Raw genomic sequence first — 20,545 nt, forward strand, 5'->3', positions numbered from 1 at the left:
ACAGTCTATACCACAGCACCTAGTGTACTGTGTGTACAGTCTATACCTCAGCTCCTAGTGTACTCTGTGTACAGTCTATACCTCAGTGCCTCTGCCTCAGGGCCTCCCACAAGGCCGTTTCTAAGCTCATTCATGTAGCTGTTGGTAGAGTTCAGCTCCTTGCAGATTTCTGGTCCTCCACAGAATAACAATATCCACTGTAAGTCCTGATTCTTTGCCATGTGGCTCTCTCCCGTGGAGTGTGCTGTGGTCAAGTGTGATTTATCGCCCAAGAGTCCATGTGTCTGAAGTCTGGTCTTTCGTGTACATACTGTAGTGAAATACAGGAACCTTTGAAGCGTTGGAGCCTGGTAGGAGGTGATGGAGTGTGGACAAGAAGAGATTCATAGAGCTCTCTGAGACTCTTATTTATAATTAAGCAAAAGTTGTTGTAAAAGGTTCTTCACCGTCACCACGAGTTTCCTATTTTCACACACTCCTGCCGTGATACAAGGGATTCTTCTAGAAGATACACGGCCTTTCATGATGAGTTACTAAATTCTGTGGCACAGCTTTAATGCCTTATAGCTTTGGGAGGTGGTAATGATCGGTAAAACTGACCGTAGACTGTGAAGCTTTAAAAGACCGAAAACAACCTAAAGAAGACAGAGTGCAGGCAGATGTTATCACAGAGGTTGGGAGTGTGGCTTAGTTCACGAGGCTCTGTGCTCAATCCTTAGAACCAGTAAATAAGTAAATAGTAACTGAATTATAAGTTGTAAATTATGAGGATTATAAGAACATGACAACTGGCATATTGTGCTTTCCTGTCTTTCTCGGGCAGCAGTAGAGAAGCGGGTGGGTGACCAGAATGCCAGCTCCCTTCCATCTTAGCTTCCGCCCTTTTCTAGGATACATCCTTATCTGCCAGCTGAAAGCTACTGGCCCAGGAGTATGTCTGCATCTCAGCCCCAGGGGAGGGAGAAAGGGAGGCAAAGCACAGGAAATCAGTGAAGGAGCCGAGCCAAAAGCGGCCTGGCTTGTTTCCACTCCTGTCTCTTAATTCGGCTACAGTTATATGGTCACACCACACGTGTGCTCGTGCATGTGTGCACATGTGATGTACACAAGTGCACACGCATGCTACAGCACTTGAATGGAGATCAGATCTCTCCGTCCGCCTTTATATGGATTCTGGGACTCAAGCTCTGGTCGTCGGACACATATGCAAAACACCCTTTGTCCACCGAGCCATGGCACTGCCTCAAACTAGGGTAGTTTTTAAGATTCTTCTGGCATTCTCAAAGCTGTTTACTCTGACATGAGTTCTAGGAACCGTCCGGTTTTGATCATTCTATTCTGGTGCCCTTTAGAAACAACAATAGATACGCTGTTTACCTGCTGCAGCACCGCCAATCCAGGTGCCCACATGAGTGACCTTGGGATATCTTTTTTTTTACACGAGACACAGGAGATCATTACATCTTGCCAACATTTACATACAAGATAACTATTTCCGATTTCTAACTTTAAGGGGGCTCCTTCCAAAATTAGGCATAGCACTGAGGTGTCACGTGGTGGGTGGAGCACACCTCACACTTATTGCCTCTTCTGCTGCGTCTCTGTGGTGTTTCAGAAAATCACTGCAGTGCTGTCGGATGGCCTCACTTCTGTTTACCCTGCTCAGCAGACATCTTACTTCTGGAGGCTAGAGACTGGTTTGGTCATTCTGTCTTGTCTTGGTTTTGAAGCTTGAGAGATTGAACCTAGAGTTGTGTGCCCTGGCAGTGCCCTACCCCGAGCTGCATTCCAGCCCACTGTTGCATTTGAGACAAAGCCTCACTCTGTAGCCCAGGCTGGCCTGGAACTCATGACATAACCCAGGCTGGTTTGAAACTCATGGCCATCCTTCTGCCTCAGCCTCCTGGAAGTCTTAAATTGTCATAATTCTTCATTTAATTTTTAGAAAATACTTGGTAGTTCTTTAAAAACTCTGCTTGAAATATCTGAAAAGGCAATGTACACGTGTATACAGTAACACAATCATGATGAAACTCAGCACTACAGATTATGAGGGCCACACTGAGATGTCATTGCCCACCTTTCATACTGACAAATGACATAGGATGTGACCCCGAATTCTGTGGGAGAAGCTGTAGATTAAAATGATATGGCTCTTCAGGACGGACAAAACTATACAGGCAGTACCAGCCCAACAATACCATTTCCAGAACTTGACCCAGCAAAATACATCTCCTGTGGCACTCGAGTACAGTCTGCCGGGCTGCAGAGGTGGCTCTGTAGTTATGAGCACTTGCTTTTGTCAAGGGCTAGGGTACAATTCCCAGTGTCCTCATGGAAACTGACAGTGTTTCATAACTCAAATTTCAATGCCCTCTTAGGATTGAGGGCACCAGGCACACATATGGTGCATGGACATATATCCAAGCAAAATCATACACATAAGATAAATCTTTTAAAAAAAAACCAAACAAACAAACTATTGAAGGGCTGGAGAGATGGCTCAGTGGTTAAGAGCACTGACTGCTCTTCCAGAGGTCCTGAGATGAATTTCCAGCAACCACATGGTGGCTCACAACCATCTGTAATGGTGTCTAATGCCCTCTTCTGGTGTGCCTGAAGACAGCAATGGTGAATAAATAAAAATTTTTTTAAATCTATTGAAAAATAAAAAGTACAGTCTACCAAAACTTTTTAATACGCCCTGTCTCATTTTTATGAGTAGCCTCCCGTCTCTTTTTATTATATAATCTCTCTTGCTCTGTCTCTCATGGTTGTGTTTTGGGCACTCTCAGTGTCTTGTTCCTCTGTGAATTACATTATTTTGAACTTTAAGCTCATCTTCTTCAGAGTTTGTCAGACTTGGAGCATTTGGCTCAGTACTTGAGGGTATGATGGGCCTGGCTTCTTCAGCTTTTTATATAAATTTTTCCCCTTAGGAACTCCCAGACTCCTCAGTGTGTAAGCTGGAACCCCAGGCCATAACAAGAATAGGAAAGCAGGCCAAGGATTGCATTTTTGAAATGAACAATGTTTCTCCTGACCGGACCACCAGCTAAGAAGCAGGCTTCCCTGCTGCCCCACCCCCTCTCCAGCTGTGCGGAAGCTGCAGCTTGCGCATGCTCGCACCCTCTGCTGTCAGTATGGTATCTGCTGATCTTTGTCCTTTCTTCCTTGAGCTTAACTGTCTCCTTAAAAGAGTACACATTCTGTTTCATCCAGAATTTCTAGATATTTGTGACAGTAGGATTCTCAGGCTCACGATCCAAAATTCATCCTAAATAGAAGCAAGCTTCGTGTTTTATTAAAATCTGGAATGAATCTCTAAGGTTTGTTTTAGAGGGAAGGAATTTTGAACTGAAACTAGGGCTTCAGACATGCTTAGTGTGTGCCCTGTCGCTGAGCTGCAGCCTGGCAAGAGTGATTGGATTTTGTTCACAGTGATGACACTTCTTGCCCCTGTAGACACCAGTGAAATCAGAGCCAAGTGACATCAAGTTCTCCACAAGCAAGACAGATGAGCGACTTTCTTCTGCTGAAAACACAGTAAGCATCCGAATTCAAACCCACACCCAAATCATTTGGTAGTTTGGTGGAGTATTCATTTAACTTCCATTTCTCATCTGGCTCGGACTTTGATAAATGTATTGTTTCTTTAATCAAAGTAAGTCTTAATCTCTCAGACCTAAAAATTGTGTCTGTCATTGCTACTTGCCTCACATGCCAACAGGTGAGGGCATTTCCTGTTATGGCAGAGGTGGCTGTGGCCATTCCTGTGGCAGCAAAACATAGAGGTCCCTTTAAGAATAGAAACACTGATTTCTATGTGATTTAAGATTTTTTTTTTTACATTGTCAAATGGTAAACAGAGCTCTGAAAATCGTAGCTTATATTTCTGTAACAAGTACAATTTCTTTGTTGGATTGTAACATTCTAGAGTCCTGATAATTTTCATAATCAACACAAAAATATGGAAGGATTAAAATTAAAAATATTTAATTCCTGAAAGGCTGTGTTTTAAATTGACGCTGCTGTACTTGATGACATTTCAGAATCCAGGGGGTACAACAAGGTGTCATCTCTAACATAAGCTAGAATCCACTTCTCCCTCCCTGACATTAGGGTGCCCTCCTGTGACAACTGTAGTGTGTTCTCCTTTCGTGTGAGTGACACAGGGATCCCACTTCAGCCACCCAGCAAGTGATGGAAAGTGATGCTAAAATCAGCAAGCTTGCCCTTAGGAATGCACACCTAGCCTGGCTGCCTCACAAGCAAGTGGCTTCTGAAATGAAAGAGTCTATACTGCCAAAGTAAATTCAGCTGCAGCAAAATTATGCCCAAGTCACTCTCCTAAACAACACAAGATCTGAGGAGAGGTACAGAGACTCCAAAAGACTTTATATCTCGAAGAATACATTGAAAATACATAGAGTCAAAGGCCTTTGCCAGACTGTACGTCAGTAATGTTTTTGCTGTTTTTGTTAGTTATGTTAGCACTAATGTTAGCACTCAGCACATCCACCTCTGGTCCCTGTTTCCATAATGGGGTTTAGTTGTTTGGACTTGTTTGTCGTTTTCTCATGAAATGCCGAGTAATTCATTGCACCCATCTTCTGATCTTTTCTGGTAGATAAGTGCAGTGGTTGGCAAGAAAACATTGTTTCTTTTTCATCTGAATGAACCAGATAACCCGGTTGATCTGGAGTTTCAGCAAGTCTATGGCAACATCGTCTGCTATAGTTGGTATGTACAAAAAGCTAATTCTAGGGGAAAATGTGTGTTTTTTGCTTGCCTGTTATAAGTCCATCCATAACCTTGTATTCTGTATATGGCATTTTCCTCACTGTAGTCTGAGTTTATGTGTAACACCACCTAGCGTGTTGTCTGATACACAGAAGGGCCTTGATGAATCATATGTTATCACATTTAGTTTTTTGTCACTTTGCCCTCGATAGCTCGTCTCCTTTTTAATCCTGCTATCGCTCTGCTGCTGTAGGTATGGTGACGGCTACATCATGATCGGCTTTTCCCGTGGAATGTTTTTGGCTATTTCAACTCACTTTCCAGAAGTTGGGCAAGAGATATTTAAGGCTCGTGACCATAAGGATAATCTAACCAGTGTGGCATTGTCACAGACTCTGAACAAAGCTGCCACATGTGGAGATAACTGGTTAGTTAGAGTCACATATTTCTGGCAATGTGGGGGATGCTCGAGAGAGTCAGCCAAACTTTGGGGTTGATGTGCATGTGACCCCCACACTTTCTTGGAGTCTTTGAACATGTTTACAATGAGAAAAGCTTTTCAGTTCTCTACTTCCCTGTCCATACTCACGTGATTAATGCTTAGTCTCTTGACAACATATAGTGAAATACCAAGGCTGTGGAACAAAGACGACCTCTAAAGGTTGTTTGCCTCAGAACAAACTGACTGTGCTACAAAGTCGATCTTAAAACTAAAATGGGCGTTTCAGATTACATGGAGCATACTCCACCAGCCTCTGCCCTGATCCAACTGTAAACCGGGACAGGGGTACAGACTGAAGGACTTTGAAAGCTAAGTAATAGCAGGCCAATTAAGGGACAAGACCAGAATTCAAAGTGCCACCAACTCAACCGGGAGTCCTCCATTTGTCTGCCAGTCTTTCCTAAGCCACTACTCACAGCAGCCTGCAACCTAAAAGTGGGCTCCAGAGCACAGATAGAGGGTGGGTGAAGAAGCCATTGGTTCCCTGCTGAAGCTGCAGAGAAGAGAGCGGGTAGAAGGATGAAAGTGGGGAGGGGGTGACTAGAAGCAATGTATGTATGACTAGAAACAATGTATATAAATGCCAGCATGAACCCAATACAAATCAGGGCCTGGAGGGGGTGTGACTAGAAACAATGTATAAAAAATGTCAGCATGAACCCAATACAAATCTATGCTCCTTTTTCTTTACTTTTCAGCATAAAAATTCATGATCTGACAGAACTGCGAGACATGTATGCTATAATTAATCTGGATGATGAGAATAAAGGTATTGCCCTTTGTATTTTGTCATTGTTGTGAAGAATAATGATAGTTGTGTACTTTGCATTCTTATATAAAGAATAAAATTAACACCTTCCCTGAAGTGCCCTAGAAGAGGTTCCTTACTTTAGGAATTGTGCTAAGACATAGTACTCAATTAAAAAGTTGTTAAGTACTCTTTTGTATCAGGGGCTGATAGCAAACATTACCCTAGTCCCAGTTGTACAAAGGATGGATCATTTCGTTTCAGTCACAGGGAAATGACTCAGTGCCCATATTCTCTAAAGTATAGGGAAATAGCAAGATTATTTAGGGAAGAAAACATCTAAAGTTTTTATGCCTTTTACATGAAAAAGCATATTTGATTGCCTGCAGCAGTATATTGTATCTTTGAATGATAGTTTATTTTACAAATTGTTTTAGGGCTGGGTACCTTATCCTGGACTGATGATGGTCAATTGCTAGCACTATCTACGCAAAGAGGCTCACTGCATGTCTTCCTGACCAAGTTGCCCATCCTCGGGGATGCCTGTCACACAAGGATTGCGTATCTCACCTCCCTTCTTGAAGTCACTGTGGCCAACCTCATTGAAGGAGTATGTACATCGTATGGTCTGTCCTTTGTTTATAAGTCAAAACGGTTGTAACAGTTAGTTCACTACTGTTCCAATACTGTGTTGCAGGAGCCGCCAATCACAGTTTCCGTGGATGTGGAACCCAACTTTGTCGCAGTAGGGCTCTATCATCTGGCCGTGGGAATGAATAACCGAGCTTGGTTTTATGTCCTTGGTGAAAACGGCAAGTCTAAGTCCATGTGTTGTCTTCTTGCATGGCGTTCCATTTCTGTGGCATTTAGAAAGCTCTGGAAGTGATGTTTAAACCTGAGTCCTCCACTCGTCTTCATTCTGACATCTCATTCTTAACTTAAATGGCTTTGTTTCCACGCTAAAATCTTTACGTGACTTCTAGACAGATTGTGTTCTTTGCTCCTGTAATAAAGACAGCACGGTATGAGAGTTTCCATTACAGAGGCCCTGGCTTTGAGGTCCCTTTCTGTCTCTGTTAAAGGACTGTAGCTACCCTGTGAACTTGACTATCTGCAAGATAAAGCTACTTTAAAGAGATCAGGAAGTACAGGAGGTGGAATGAAGTGAGTGACCAACACAGCGGTGTTGTTGAGGGACACGAAAGCAGAAAGTGCTTAATTAACAGTGTCCATTCCTTCCTGGTTTTGTTCTTTGAATAATGCTAGCAATGCATAAAGGGAACTTGGTTTTTTTTTTTCTCCCAACTCTGGGTCAGATAAAAAGCCCAAGAAGTGACATATTAAGTAGAAAACTCTACTGACTTCTTTTTACTTAAGCATGATTTGTTTTGCTTGTGATTTTTATCTGTTATCGCTTTGCTCCTCGTGGGCCACTACGGAACCCCCAAGGGTAAAACTTAGTTAATTTGGCAGCTAAAAGAGGCTTTTTCTTTAGAATTGCTAAAATAAGGTTTGGTTCAGAAAAGATCCTTGGCAAATATACATTGAACAATCATCTGCAAATGCATAAGTGCAGTATTTTACCTATGATTTAATGTTTAAATGTTTTTGAAATTGCTACAGTTGTGAAAAAGTTAAAAGATGTGGAATATCTGGGAACAGTAGCCAGCATCTGCCTTCATTCCGACTATGCCGCTGCACTCTTTGAAGGCAAAATCCAGTTACATTTGGTAAGTCTCATCCTTACTTATATCCTGGGAGCCTAAATTTGATGTCCAGACTAGCTAGAAAGCCCAGTGTGGATAGAGGATGCACAAAGCCTTCCTGCCAGTATGAGATGTGCGGTTGACTTCTTACCGCTGTGTCCTGGAAGCCCGATCAGTGTCAGGAGTGCTACTTACAGCATTAGGTATAATGAAATGACCTAGTTGGTGATTGGCATCTAGAACTATAGATGAGCTCTGCGTACCTAAAGAGGACACACTCACTGATGTAACTGGCCATGTTGTACATAGGGATCCACCAAACTGTGGGTCGAGCTGTTCCAGAGAGCGGCACCTGTGAGGGCAGGATTCTAGACCAGCGTATATACACATCTGTTTCTTGACTCCACTTGCGGGAAGCCAAGGGAATCGGCAGCTGGACAGCAGCCGAGCTGCTGCACACAAACCTCCCACTAAATAAAGATGCTCAGGGCTGCCCTTGGGAGCCGGCTGTCTTATGCATAAGCCGGCCTAAGGGAGAGTCTGATTATGTACTTGAACTTGGAAAAAAGATGCTTTCCCTAGCCGTACAGCTGATTTACTCAGATAAATCAATGAACCCCTAAATGAAACATCTCTATGTTTTAGATAGAAAATGAAATGTTGGACGCTCAGGAAGAACGTGAGACTCGGCTCTTCCCAGCACTGGATGATAAGTGCCGGATTTTATGCCACGCCCTAACTAGTGATTTCCTCGTCTATGGAACTGATGTACGTATCAGCTTCTGGAAGGCAGAGCACAGACAAGTTCTACTTCTGTCTTTACAATCTCGGTCCTCTTCCTGTTCTTCCCTTTTACTGAATTCAATACAAATAAAGAAGTGACTGGCCATTTATATACTTCTGTAGAACCTAGCAGTGTGAGTGCTTGGTGATTTTAAGCAATTTTGATTGTATAATGCAAAGGGTAGACTCAAATCTGATGTGTGGGACTCTGTCAACTGGGCTATTTGCAACTTGCACATAGCTCTTCCAACTGGACTTTCCTTCCTGTGTGCTAATTTACTCTCACTTTCACATAGTAAAGATCATTTGCTAAAACTTGAGTTTAAATGTAATCTCGTTTTTGGGGGGATTTTTTGTTTGTATTTTTAAATTTATATATATATATGTGTGTGTGTATATATACATATACATATACATATACATATACATATACATATACATATACATATACATATATATGTATAAAAGAGGATGTCATATCCCCTGGTATTAGAGTTACAGACAGTTGTGTGCCACCACTTGTGTTGGGAATTGAACCCAAGTCTACTAGAAGAGCAACCAGTGGCCTTAACTCCAACCCTGTTGTACTACAGTTTCAGTTTTTGGAGGTTTTTGTTTAGATTTTTTGTGTGAGGTGGGCTCTTCTCTGTAGCCCTGGCTGACCTGGAACATTCTGTGTAGACCAAGATGGCCTTGAACACACAGAGATCCACTTGTCCCTACCAGTGCTGGAATGAAAGGCGTGCTCTACCTGGTTTCTTGTTCTCGATAGTACTTTTCTCTAGTTTTCATATCAGGCAATGCTTCCTTCAAAAAACGAGTTAGTCACCTTCAACTTTCCAGAGACATTTATTAGAATTTTATAGATACTTTTTCCATCTGTGTTCTGTGGATTGCATCAGTAGAGCCTGTCAGATCACTCAGTACTTCTGAGCAGTTGAGTTGGTTTGGAGGTGGTTGTGTACATGAGTAGGGAGACAGCGGGTGGACACAGCCAAGCCAGATGAGCATGTGGTCATCTGTAGCCTGGAGGGCCTCCCTAGACTCAAGGAGCCAGGACCACAGCCGAGCAGTCCAGACTCATAGCTAAACCTGAGGAAAGTAAGTTGGATGGCTCCAGGCGGCCCTGGAACAGGCAAGAATCTGCTTCGTGTACATTTCCCCAAGGTAGATGGATGGATAAGAGGTGACTTGGACGACCCTTCACAAGACTACCTAGCCTGCATGGAGTTGACGTCACAGACGGCACAGCCTGCCATGCGGGGTGGTTGTTTAGTTGGTTTCTGCTGGAGTTTTTTCTTAAGTTTCTCTAGCAAGTAGCAAATCTATAAATGGATGGTGACCGCATATCACTAAGCATAGTCCAGTCACTAGATTATTGAATCACTTCTGAATTCTCATTTTATTTCTCCAGAGTCTGTACCTTCCAAATATAATAAGTGCATTAGCCTCTTCCTTTACCGAGAGTAATAATATTTTTTTTCCTTTAAGATTATCTTCTGGATAATTTTATGTGGAAAATCAGTGATTTCGTAGCCACATTTTACAGTTCCTTGATTAAACCTTGGTTTTTTTTTTTTCTGTTTTCTCTTTGTTTTTGTTTTTCAGACTGGCGTTATTCAGTACTTCTTCATCGAAGACTGGCAGTTTGTGAATGACTACCGGCATCCTGTTGGTGTGAAAAAACTATTTCCTGATCCAAATGGAACCAGATTGGTTTTCATTGATGAAAAAAGTGACGGATTTGTTTACTGTCCTGTAAGTCAAGAAAATTTGAAAACATGGGCTGAGGTATTACTCAGTGCTGGCAAAGCACTTGCCTCGCAGGCTCCGTTCCCTGGCTCAGTCTCCATGGCTAGGAAACAAAACAAAAACTCGAGAGGCTCAAGTTTTTAATGCAATAAAGTAAGAATGGGGTTGTTGTTGTTTTCTCTTTCTGAGACAGGCAGGGTCTCTCCACTATGTAGCCCTGGCTATCCTGGAACTTGCTATATAGACCACTCTGGCCTCAAACTCACAGTGACCTCCTGCCTCTGCCTCAGGGCTGGGAGTAAAAGTGTTTGCCACTATGCCTGTTGTAAAAGTTTCTTTTAGTGAAATATTCACCAAATAAAGTTTTCTCTTCCAGATAGCTCAGGATTGTGGTCCTTTGCTGTCTTCTTTGCAATATCCTGTTAGTGAGCAATGTCAGGAAAACTTGTCTGCTGTTCTATAATGTTTATAGTATCCACCTCACAGAAGGTTTTCATTGTTGTGGAGGCTATATGTTATTGTTCTATGTAACCCAGGCTAGCCTCAAATGCTCAAGTCTTGACTCAAAAGTAAACAAACAAGAAAGCTGTTGCATGCATCTTGAACAGCGTTTTAGTAACTTGGAGCCGTTGTGTCTAAACCTATAGTTTTTCCTATAAACTAGTCCAGTTTTATATGACACCCTGGATTTGCCCAGTCCTAGGAACTTTTTTCCAAGCTGAGCATAGTCTAGTGATAGGAAGAGAAGCTCTCCTGCTGAGGAAGGCTGCTGGGGAGGAAGTGATGTTGGGTCGAAGACGGGCCAGGAAGCCATGTGCTGCGGCTGCAGGCAGGCTCTTAACAAGGCTGTGTGTAGTGACAGCCACTTGAGACAACTCTGTGAATCCTGTCTTGTAGGTTAACGATGCGACCTATGAGATTCCGGACTTCTCGCCGACCATCAAAGGTGTTCTTTGGGAGAACTGGCCAATGGATAAAGGTGTATTTATTGCTTATGACGATGACAAGGTGTACACGTATGTGTTTCACAAGGACACCATCCAAGGTACCAGTCACTCACTGTACTTTTACTGATGAATGAGTCTCCATTGTAGTGAAGTTGAACGCTCTTTGCTATTTGTGGCAATCTTTAGCTTGTGCTATGAAGTGATCTGTTTTCTGATACAGGATCCAAGGTTATTTTGGCTGGTGGCACTAAACTTCCCTTCTCCCATAAGCCTTTGCTGTTGTACAATGGAGAACTGACCTGCCAGACACAGAGTGGGAAAATCAACTCCATCTACCTCAGCACCCACAGCTTCCTTGACAGCATAAAAGACACGGAGCCCACTGAGCTGAGGCAGATGCTGATGCAGACCCTGATGCTCAAGCGGTAGGTAGGAGCGGGAGTGACAGAGAGCCGCTCTCAGGCCTATCCAGGAGTTGTACATAGCTTAGATCATGGACAATAGGTAATGGATGCAAGGGGCTGGAGAGGTAGCTTGGGTTAAGTGCTTCCCGTGCAAGCACGAGGACCCACGCTGAAAAGAAGCTGGCTGTAGTGACGTCAGCACAGCTGGATTGCTGGGGCTCTCTGCCAGTCAGCCCAGCCTGCACAGCAGGTGGGGTCAGTTACAGACCTTGTCTCACGAGCAAAGAAAAGGTGATGGTATTTGAGAAACATCACCCAAGGTTGTCCGCTGGCCTCCACACACTGTTCCATACACACATGTACACCTGAGATACACAGACATCCTCCCACATATGCATACATACACACACTAAAGACTATAAATATGAAAACACATGTAGATTCTAAAGGAAGCACTGTTGTCTGATGAGGCTTTTATAAGTGCTTTCCTATGAGAAAAGCCCACAGAGCCACAAATAGCCCCGTTACTGGAATGTTCTATTAAACCATCAGTGAAGCTTGACTTTCGCCTTGCCTGAGATTCCTTTTTCTCTACCTTTTCCCCTCTTAGGGGACAACTGGGAGCTCCTTGTAGCTCTAATTCTTCTGAGCGTGTCCTGAGTAGTTCCTCAGGGTTCTCTAACTGCTTTTCATGGATGACTCTCCTCACATGACTTTATTGTCACCTGTGTAGACTGGCTGCAGGCACTGTCTTCATGGCTGGGGCTTCAGCTTAGTATAGATTACTTGCCGATTGTGTTCCTGGCCCTGGGATCCATCCCTGGCACAGTTCAAAACAGAAATGTAAGCTGTCCTCAGTAGCCAAGGGTAGTGGCCTGCCCCTGCAATCCCCGTGCTTGAGATGATCTCAGGTTTAAGCCAGCCTGGCCTAGATAGCAAGATCCTGCATCAACAAAATCAAACAAATCTGTCTTCAATTTCAACTTGTACTATAACTTCCTACCGGCCTGTGAACTCCTCAGACCTGCCCTGCCTAAAAACACCATCTTCTAGACCAGTGGTTCTCAACCTTCCTTTTTTTTTTGAGGGGGGTGGGAATGGGGAGGGTTTGAGACATGGTTTCTCTGTGTAGCCCTGGCTGTCCTGGAACTCACTCTGTAGACCAGGCTGGCCTCAAACTCAGAAATCCACCTGCCTATGTCTCCCAAGTGTTGGGATTAAAGGTATGCGCCACATGGTTCTCAACTTTCTAATGCTGTGACCCTTTCATACAGTTCCTCATGTGGTGCTGACCCCCAGCCATAAGTTACCTTTTTTGGTACTTTGTAACTTTATAATTTTGCTACTGTTATGAACTGTAATATAAACACCCGTTTCTTTTTTATGTTGGCTTTTTGAGATGGGATTTCTCTGTATAACAGCCCTGGCTGTCCTGGAACTCACTTTGTAGGCTAGGCTGGCCTTGAACACAGAGATCCAACTGCCTCCGCCTCCTGAGTGCTGCGATTAAAGGCATATGCCCTTCTGATGGTCTTATGAGACCCCTGTGAAAGGTGGTTTGACCCCTAAAAGGGTTGAAACCAACAGGTTGAGAACCACTATTCTATAGCTTCCTATTTTTCCTCTTTCCCCATCTATCACTCTGTATTTGTCCAAACACACACACATACACACATACGCACACACATGCACACAGAGGTGGGTCGGGGTAAAGCAATGGCAACAGAGAACAGCTGTGCCTGAACATGTATTTATTTGCTGAAGTCTGAAATGTATAGTTTGTAGGGTTAGAGTACTGGGGGCTTTTTTGGTGTTTTGTTGTTGTTATTTGAGATATGATCTCTGTAGGTAGCCCTGGCTGTCCTCTTTGTTGACGAGGCTCACACTCACAGAGATCTTCTTGCTTCTGCCTCCCAAGTGCTGGGATTAAGGGTGTGTGCCACCATGCCCAGCCTAAAGTGCTAGTTTTATTAGATTTAAGAGAACAAAAATAATGTAATTGGGGTTGGGGAGGGCTGATTGCAGAGAGTAAATTCTGGCTATAGAAGATGGTAAGAAAGGGGCTGGCAGAGGCTGCACCATCCTGGAAGCCTGAGTTCAGATCCCAGTACCTCATACAAAGATGAGAGTGACTGGGGCTCCCTAACCAGCCTCATTCCAGAACCGTGAAATCCCCATTCAGTCATAGTCTCTGTCTCAAGGGATTAAGGCAATAGAGCAGGATACTTTCTCTGTGTCCTCCTCCAGCCTCCATGGCCACACACAACTGCACACGCATACACCCACACACACAGATATCAAGAAGGTAAGCAAACTATGCAAAGAAGAGTTTTGCATTTCGTAACTTGCAAGTGCTAGTTAAGGGTTAAGAAATGTTTTGAGGATTTCTCTAACGCGTAATGTCTGGTGACAGACATGCTGTCCAAAGATTCCTTAGTAGGTGACAAGCAGAGCTATGGTTCAGGCTGTGCACTCAATCCTAGGTTTTCTGATGCTTGGGATATTTGCAAGATGCTAAACGACCGCACTTCGTGGAGTGAGCTGGCCAGAGCCTGCCTGCATCACATGGAGGTGGAGTTTGCTATCCGAGTGTCCCGGACGATGGGGGATGTTGGCACAGTGATGTCCTTGGAACAAATAAAGGTATGCAGTGTTTCATGGCTCACTAGATCACAGAATAGATGCTGCTTATTCAACTTTTTACATTTTTAGTCTCAATTCAAACAACCGAATAGGTAGTCTGATACCGCGTCCTACTGAACAAAGCCTTTGAAAAAATAAAATGCTTATATTTCTTCTCATTGACACTGCTTTTTTTTTGTAGGGAATTGAGGACTACAATCTTTTGGCAGGACATCTCGCCATGTTTACTAATGACTTCAACCTGGCTCAGGACCTGTACCTGGCATCCAACTGCCCTGTGGCAGCCCTGGAGGTATGACAGCAAAGAGAACAGGCAGTCCCCCTTGTCTACAGTCAGACTTGGCAGCAGCACCAGGCACCACCCGGCTTCCTCTCCTGACGTGTAGACACTCAGCTTTCAGAGCCCCTGAGTACTCATTAACTTCAAAACCACTTTCATCCTGCATTCAGTGGAGGTATAAAAAAGGCATGGTGTTGTACCATTGCTAAATAATTCAAAGTCTAAATGTGTCCAAAGAGAAAAGACCGTGTATAACTTACAAAACCGTAAAAAGAAAAGTAGATGTCGTTTATTGATTGTTCATGTTGCCAGGAGCCGTTCTAAGCACCTGACCTGTATTAACTCATTTAACCCCCTCAACTATCTATCTTATACACTGGGGCTGTTATTGCCTCTCTTTCCCACATGAGCGCCTTGAAGCACACTGATCTTCTAGTTCCTGCCTGGAACTCTCCTCTGTGTGAGGAGCTGAAGGGTGCAGACGGGGAACTGAACAGAATGTGGGGCCAAATTCCGAGTCAGAGAGGAAGGGAGGCCTGCAGACACAGACTCCCAGCTGAAGGGCATAGACTAGCTGGCTCCCTACCTGACAAGCCAGCACTCCAGAGACAGAGGCAGGAGGAGTGCTGTAGTTGATCCAAATATCAAGTTCCAGGTTAGCCAGAGCTGCATAGCAAGACTGTCTTCTGGGGGTGGTGGGGGACAGACTCGTGAACCACATCTGGATTCGGATTTTACCTGTCTGTGACCTTGGGCATGTCCTTTGACCTCTGTCAGCTTAGGTCCTTCTTCTTTAAGGTGTGGGTAATAATGCCTAACCCTCAGGGGAGTGGGCAAGAAAATGGGTTTAGACAATTAATTAGAAGTAACTGATAAAACTAGTAGTAGCTAGAAATAAGCAAACAAACTCTGAATTTCCGGTCGTCTCTTCTCAAAGATGCATCCATCTTTTATAATATATTCCTATTATAATATATAATATAAACGTAATATTGTGCGGTAGTTATACAAGTGCCATTAGGTTGGTGAAGGCTCTGAGGGGATAGTTCAGAATGGAGGGCCAATGGCACCCTATAGTACCTTCAGCCTCACTTAGCAGCACAAGTCGCTTAGGTAAAGAGAGCCCTGCTTCCCACCTGCTCTCTCTTACTGGCCTTGTAGCCTGCTGTAAGGCCTGGCCTGTCTATGCTTCCATTTCCGGATCTCTGAAATGGACACAAGAATATTGCAGAAGATAGCTGGGAAAATAAAGGGAGCCTATGCTCTGGACCAGGCCCTGTAAGAAACTAGCACTTGGAAAGGTTAGTTAGGAATTCTTCACACTCTAAGTCAGCGAGGAATGAACTGCACAGATTCTTCAGGAGTGACCTGGTGTATTTGGGATTGTTTGTCAAATACTTGTAAGAGACCACAGGATCCAGAAAGAAAGATGCTTGATATGTTGTGTTTTCTGTTATTCATGTTGCAACATAGCTTCAGATTACCTACAAACGTGTATCAGGCGCCAGAATGATGACTCACCTGATAAGGCACTGGCCACCAAGCTTGGTGACTTATCTTTGATCCCCAGAACCCACGTGATACAAGGAGAAAACTGACTCTTGGGAGTTGTCCTCTAACCTCCACACACTGACACATGTGTACTCATGTACACAGACATAAATAAGTAAACTTCAGAAAGAAAGAGAGAGAGAGAGAGAGAGAGAGAGAGAGAGAGAGAGAAAAGTACATCAATTCCAGCCAAGTTAGCAGCTCATGTCTGCAGTCCCAGTAGGAAACAGACACAGGAAGGTTGCTGCAAGTTCAAAGCCAGCCTGAACTACATAGTTAGTTCCAGGCCAGACAGGAATACATAGCAGAATCCTGCCTCACCAACAACAAAAGGAAGGAAATCAATTTCTAAAGTGTTTCCTAGTTTTTTTATTGGTGTCCTTCTAAGGTGAAATTTTCAGTTAATTGGTTATATTAGCTTTAGTTTCTCACTATTAGGAAAAATACTAAATAATATTTTTTGTTAGGTAACATTGACTTTTGAAAGGAGCACAAGCTACCAGAATAGCTAAGATTTTTGTTAAGCCTAGAAGACTCTTGTACTGCCTTTCACACAGTCTCTTATAGCAGTGTCTGTAAATAGAAAGTTTTATTATTTAAGGAAAAAAATGTAATTCCTTTTACTAAGCCTGGCTCTATGTGGTGACTTTGCAAAGCATGTTGCCTTTCTGGACCTTAGGACTTTGTCTTTCCAACAGATGAGGCGGGACCTGCAGCACTGGGACAGCGCTCTGCAGCTGGCGAAGCGCCTGGCCCCAGACCAGATACCCTTCATCTCCAAAGAGTATGCCATCCAGCTGGAGTTCACGTAAGTCCTTGGCTCTGTATCTTCTCATCTGTAGCTGATTGATGCATGTCTACAGTTCCAAACTGTCGCTGCTTAGAAGGCTATTCTTCAATAGTGGCTAGGGATGGAGTTAATGAGAACGGAGCTGGGAGTTCTACATCTTGATCTGAAGGCAACCAGGGAAGACTGGCATCCTCAGACAGCTAGGAGGAAGCTCTCTTCTGCAGTGGGAGGAGCCTGAGCACAGGAGGAGGCGTCCAAAGTTCACCCCATACACACACACAGTAACACACTTCCTCCAACAAGGCCACACCTCCTAACAATGCCACTCCCTATGGGCCAAGCGTGTTCAAACCACCACTCTAGGTTATGTATCAAGACCAGAATATTCAGGCTGGAGAGACAGCTCAGTCGTTAAAGAGCACTCCTCCAAAGGACCCAAGTTTGGTTCCCAGCACCCATGATGGGTGGCTCACAACAACCTGAAAGTCCAGCTCCAGGGGATTTATCACCTCTGGACTCTGCAGTTGTCCACACACGTACCCAATTACACATAACTTAAAATAATCTTTTTTAAAAAAGAAACTTCTCATAGATGTAGAGGCTGGGAAACCTAAGTCAATTTGAATTTTTACACTTGGAAGGCTAAAGAATTAGAGAGAAAAAGAGAGTGTCCCCCTCCACCTTTTAAGCATGCCTCCACTGACTCAGCATCACCACTTCCCGAATGCCTTCACAGCAGCAATTAAGTTCCAATGTGTGGAGGGCAGGAACAGCTTCAACCCGTAGCTTAAAGGTGTAGAATGTTTTTCTTTCATGAACTGAATTGCATATGGACGAAAACTGAGCAGTGGTGAACACTGAGGCAGACGCTCTCCTGAGGACAATGGCCACTGCCTTCGTAATGCTGCATGATGGATCCGGGGTGCCTCATAGCTTTGGAATCCCCCGATCTGTTTGAGTCTTTTAGCATGTTCTAATATCCTTAATTGGGAAGTCATCTTAACTGCCAATATTCTTAATTGACAGACTGTATCTTTTTCTATTTCAGTACTGCATAAAAGTAATTTTAGAAGTATTCAGTAGTCAGTTTTAAATTAACATCCAGCTGTGGACACTGCCCCAAAGCATACAGCTGCAGAGAGTAGAGTCGTTTGTTTTCAGACATAAACTCACACAGGCACTGACACCACTGCAACTGGACAGGTTTTCTTGATATTTTTTAAGATATATTCCAATTTTAAAAATATTAGAATTTGGAAAAATGCTAGTCTGTGATTATATTTACTTTTTTAAAAAACATTTTTATACAATTCTGTATTATTTTCATACAATGGATTCATGAAGGATATTATCATATAAATTTTAGTTGTATAAATTATTGTGTCAAAAACGTACTCTTTTATTTCTCATCAGGATTCCTTATTTCGTACTTTTCTATTTGGGGACTAGAGAGATGCTCAGTGGTTAAAAGCACTTACTGCTCTTCCAAAAGATTTGGGGTTGGTTTCCAGCTCCCACGTCAGATGGTTCTCAACTGGTCCTGGGGATCAGATGCCCTCATCCAGCCACCCAGAAACCTACACACATGTGGCAGACATACACACACACAAATAAAAATAAATCTAACATTTTTTATTCCTCAAGTAAAAGCTTTTTGGATATAGTTCTTCTTAGTCATTCTTGATTTAAAATTGCCACATTTTCCCCCCTTAAAAGTAAATGCATGGGGCTGGTGAGATAGCTCAGTGGTTAGGAACATTTGCTGCTCTTGATGAGGACCCAGGTTCAGTTCCCAGCATCCATCTCAGGAAGCTCATACCCACCTGGGTAATCTGATGCATCTGACTTGAGTTATCTCTCACTAGGACAGTCAGAAGCCTTTGCTTTGGCAGTGACATGTGACCATGAGACTATCTGTGTGTGCTCTCACCCCTGACCTAACACAGCCAGCTCCTAACAGCCCCAAAGTGTCCCCGATAACAACCTGAGTATATGTTCTCATCAAGCTCCGAAGTGGCCTCCGCCGCTGATCTCACAGCCAAGGCTCTTCTCTGGGCACCACAGCCCTTACTGTGCTAAAGCAGGCCCGGTCTGTCAAATCCTGAGAGGGTTGGTGCTCCGGTGGGGCTTACACTAGTGAGCTAGATCCCTGTGAGAAGTTCAAAATGAAGTGATAGTAAAGGGCGTGAGCTAAAAATAGAGGGTTCCAGAATCTTAATTTAGAGTCTCCTAATTGAGCAGGGTGCTGGGCAAGAGACTAACTCTTCTTGTCAGGAAGCGTCCCTAGGTGGGCTGATATAATTGGACCCAAATTAGACATTCCTACTCAGGAAACTTGCTGACTGTGAAGCCCTGGGCTGATGAAAGAAAGTCTTCAATCAGCTGCACAGCTCCCCTTCCGAAGCTTTTTTAATCTGTCAGGAGCTTCAGAAACTGAGCGAGCCTCACAGAACCTGAATTGTTCACCTAAGCTGATGAAGGGGCTCTGAGTGGATCTTAATGCCATTTCAGAGCTAATTGACTACAGCGGAGGTGGTGCTTGCTCAGAGGAAGACAGCTCAAATAAAATGTCTCGTGCAAGTCACTGTACTGAGAAATGCAAATAAATAAGTCTGTCAGACCAGAGCCTCATAAACATTGATCGTTTGCAACCCGTTCTTTGCCTGAGAAGTTTTTAGGTAACCCCAAGTATGTAGGTCTACAAAATAGAAATCAAATATTTGCTGTTAATTCATAAAGAAATATACTTTTAAACAGTTCTTTCTTTGGGACTAGAGATATGGTTCAATAAGTAAAGTGCTTGCTGGGGAAACATGAGGCCCTGAGTTTGGATTCTCAGCACCAAAAAAAAAAGGTAGTACTTGCTTGTAACCCCAGATGTGAGGTGGAGGCATCCCAGCCGGTTGGAAAGCTCCAGGTTCAAAGATCTATGGTTATTTTACTTGGCTTTGACAATTACTGGAGGCTAACTCCTAATCTAACTTTTCTAACTGCTGGCCTGGCCACCTCCCCAGTGGTGTGCCCCAGATACGTGTGTTCTCCTGGTCACAGGCTCATTGTCCATGATCGTCCATGGTCCTCCGTCTACTCTCATGGTGCTTTCCCTCTCTCCTCCTCATTCTGCTTTCTCCTCCTCCTCCTCCACTCAACCTGGTAACCCCAAAACCCGCTTACCTCTAGTCCCTCCAGTAATTGGCTGTAGCCACTTTTATTTAACCAGGAGTTTTAAATTAAGGAACAAGGTTGGCACAGCAAAAGCTGGGAAACATAAGAACTCACTCACTCACAGGCCTAGGCCTTCAGGTACAGAATTTAGCGTTAGAATACATAGCAACAGAGCAAGCCTCAGCAAGATCCTGTTAAAAAAACAAGTGGAGAGATAGCCCAGCTGTTCAGAGTGCTTGCTGTTCTTGTGGAGGACAGCAGTGAGGTTCCCACACCACACGATGCTATAGCACAGTTCCGGGGGACTCCATGTCCTCTGGTGCACATGCATACGCATGTGACAGCAACACACAGATGCGTAAAGTAAAAAAATAACATTTTAAAAAATATGTGAAGAACAATAGAGATGGATGGCTGACGTCAGCCTCTGGCCTCCACACATGCACCCAAGGTCACGTGCACATGCACACCTGCACACAATTCTTTGATATTGATTATATATATATATGTATATATATATATATATATATA

At 43.7% G+C, this 20,545-nt stretch overlaps 1 protein-coding gene across 1 annotated transcript in view; it reads left to right on the top strand.

Annotated features, from left to right (window-relative positions):
• The window catches only part of Wdr19 (WD repeat domain 19), a 65,361-nt gene that overhangs the window by 14,325 nt on the left and 30,491 nt on the right, over positions 1-20,545 (top strand). Inside the window, exons 4-17 of the mRNA XM_028765229.1 lie at positions 3,466-3,546; positions 4,631-4,743; positions 4,997-5,170; positions 5,944-6,014; positions 6,431-6,603; positions 6,691-6,805; positions 7,617-7,723; positions 8,345-8,467; positions 10,091-10,240; positions 11,132-11,279; positions 11,402-11,606; positions 14,069-14,228; positions 14,410-14,520; positions 16,758-16,867. Coding sequence (XP_028621062.1) covers positions 3,466-3,546; positions 4,631-4,743; positions 4,997-5,170; positions 5,944-6,014; positions 6,431-6,603; positions 6,691-6,805; positions 7,617-7,723; positions 8,345-8,467; positions 10,091-10,240; positions 11,132-11,279; positions 11,402-11,606; positions 14,069-14,228; positions 14,410-14,520; positions 16,758-16,867 — 1,841 coding nt within the window. The remainder of the gene's footprint in view (positions 1-3,465; positions 3,547-4,630; positions 4,744-4,996; positions 5,171-5,943; positions 6,015-6,430; positions 6,604-6,690; positions 6,806-7,616; positions 7,724-8,344; positions 8,468-10,090; positions 10,241-11,131; positions 11,280-11,401; positions 11,607-14,068; positions 14,229-14,409; positions 14,521-16,757; positions 16,868-20,545) is intronic.

This window comes from Grammomys surdaster, unplaced genomic scaffold, assembly GCF_004785775.1.
Source record: "Grammomys surdaster isolate TR1022 unplaced genomic scaffold, NIH_TR_1.0 150, whole genome shotgun sequence".
Taxonomy (NCBI): Eukaryota; Metazoa; Chordata; class Mammalia; order Rodentia; family Muridae; genus Grammomys; species Grammomys surdaster.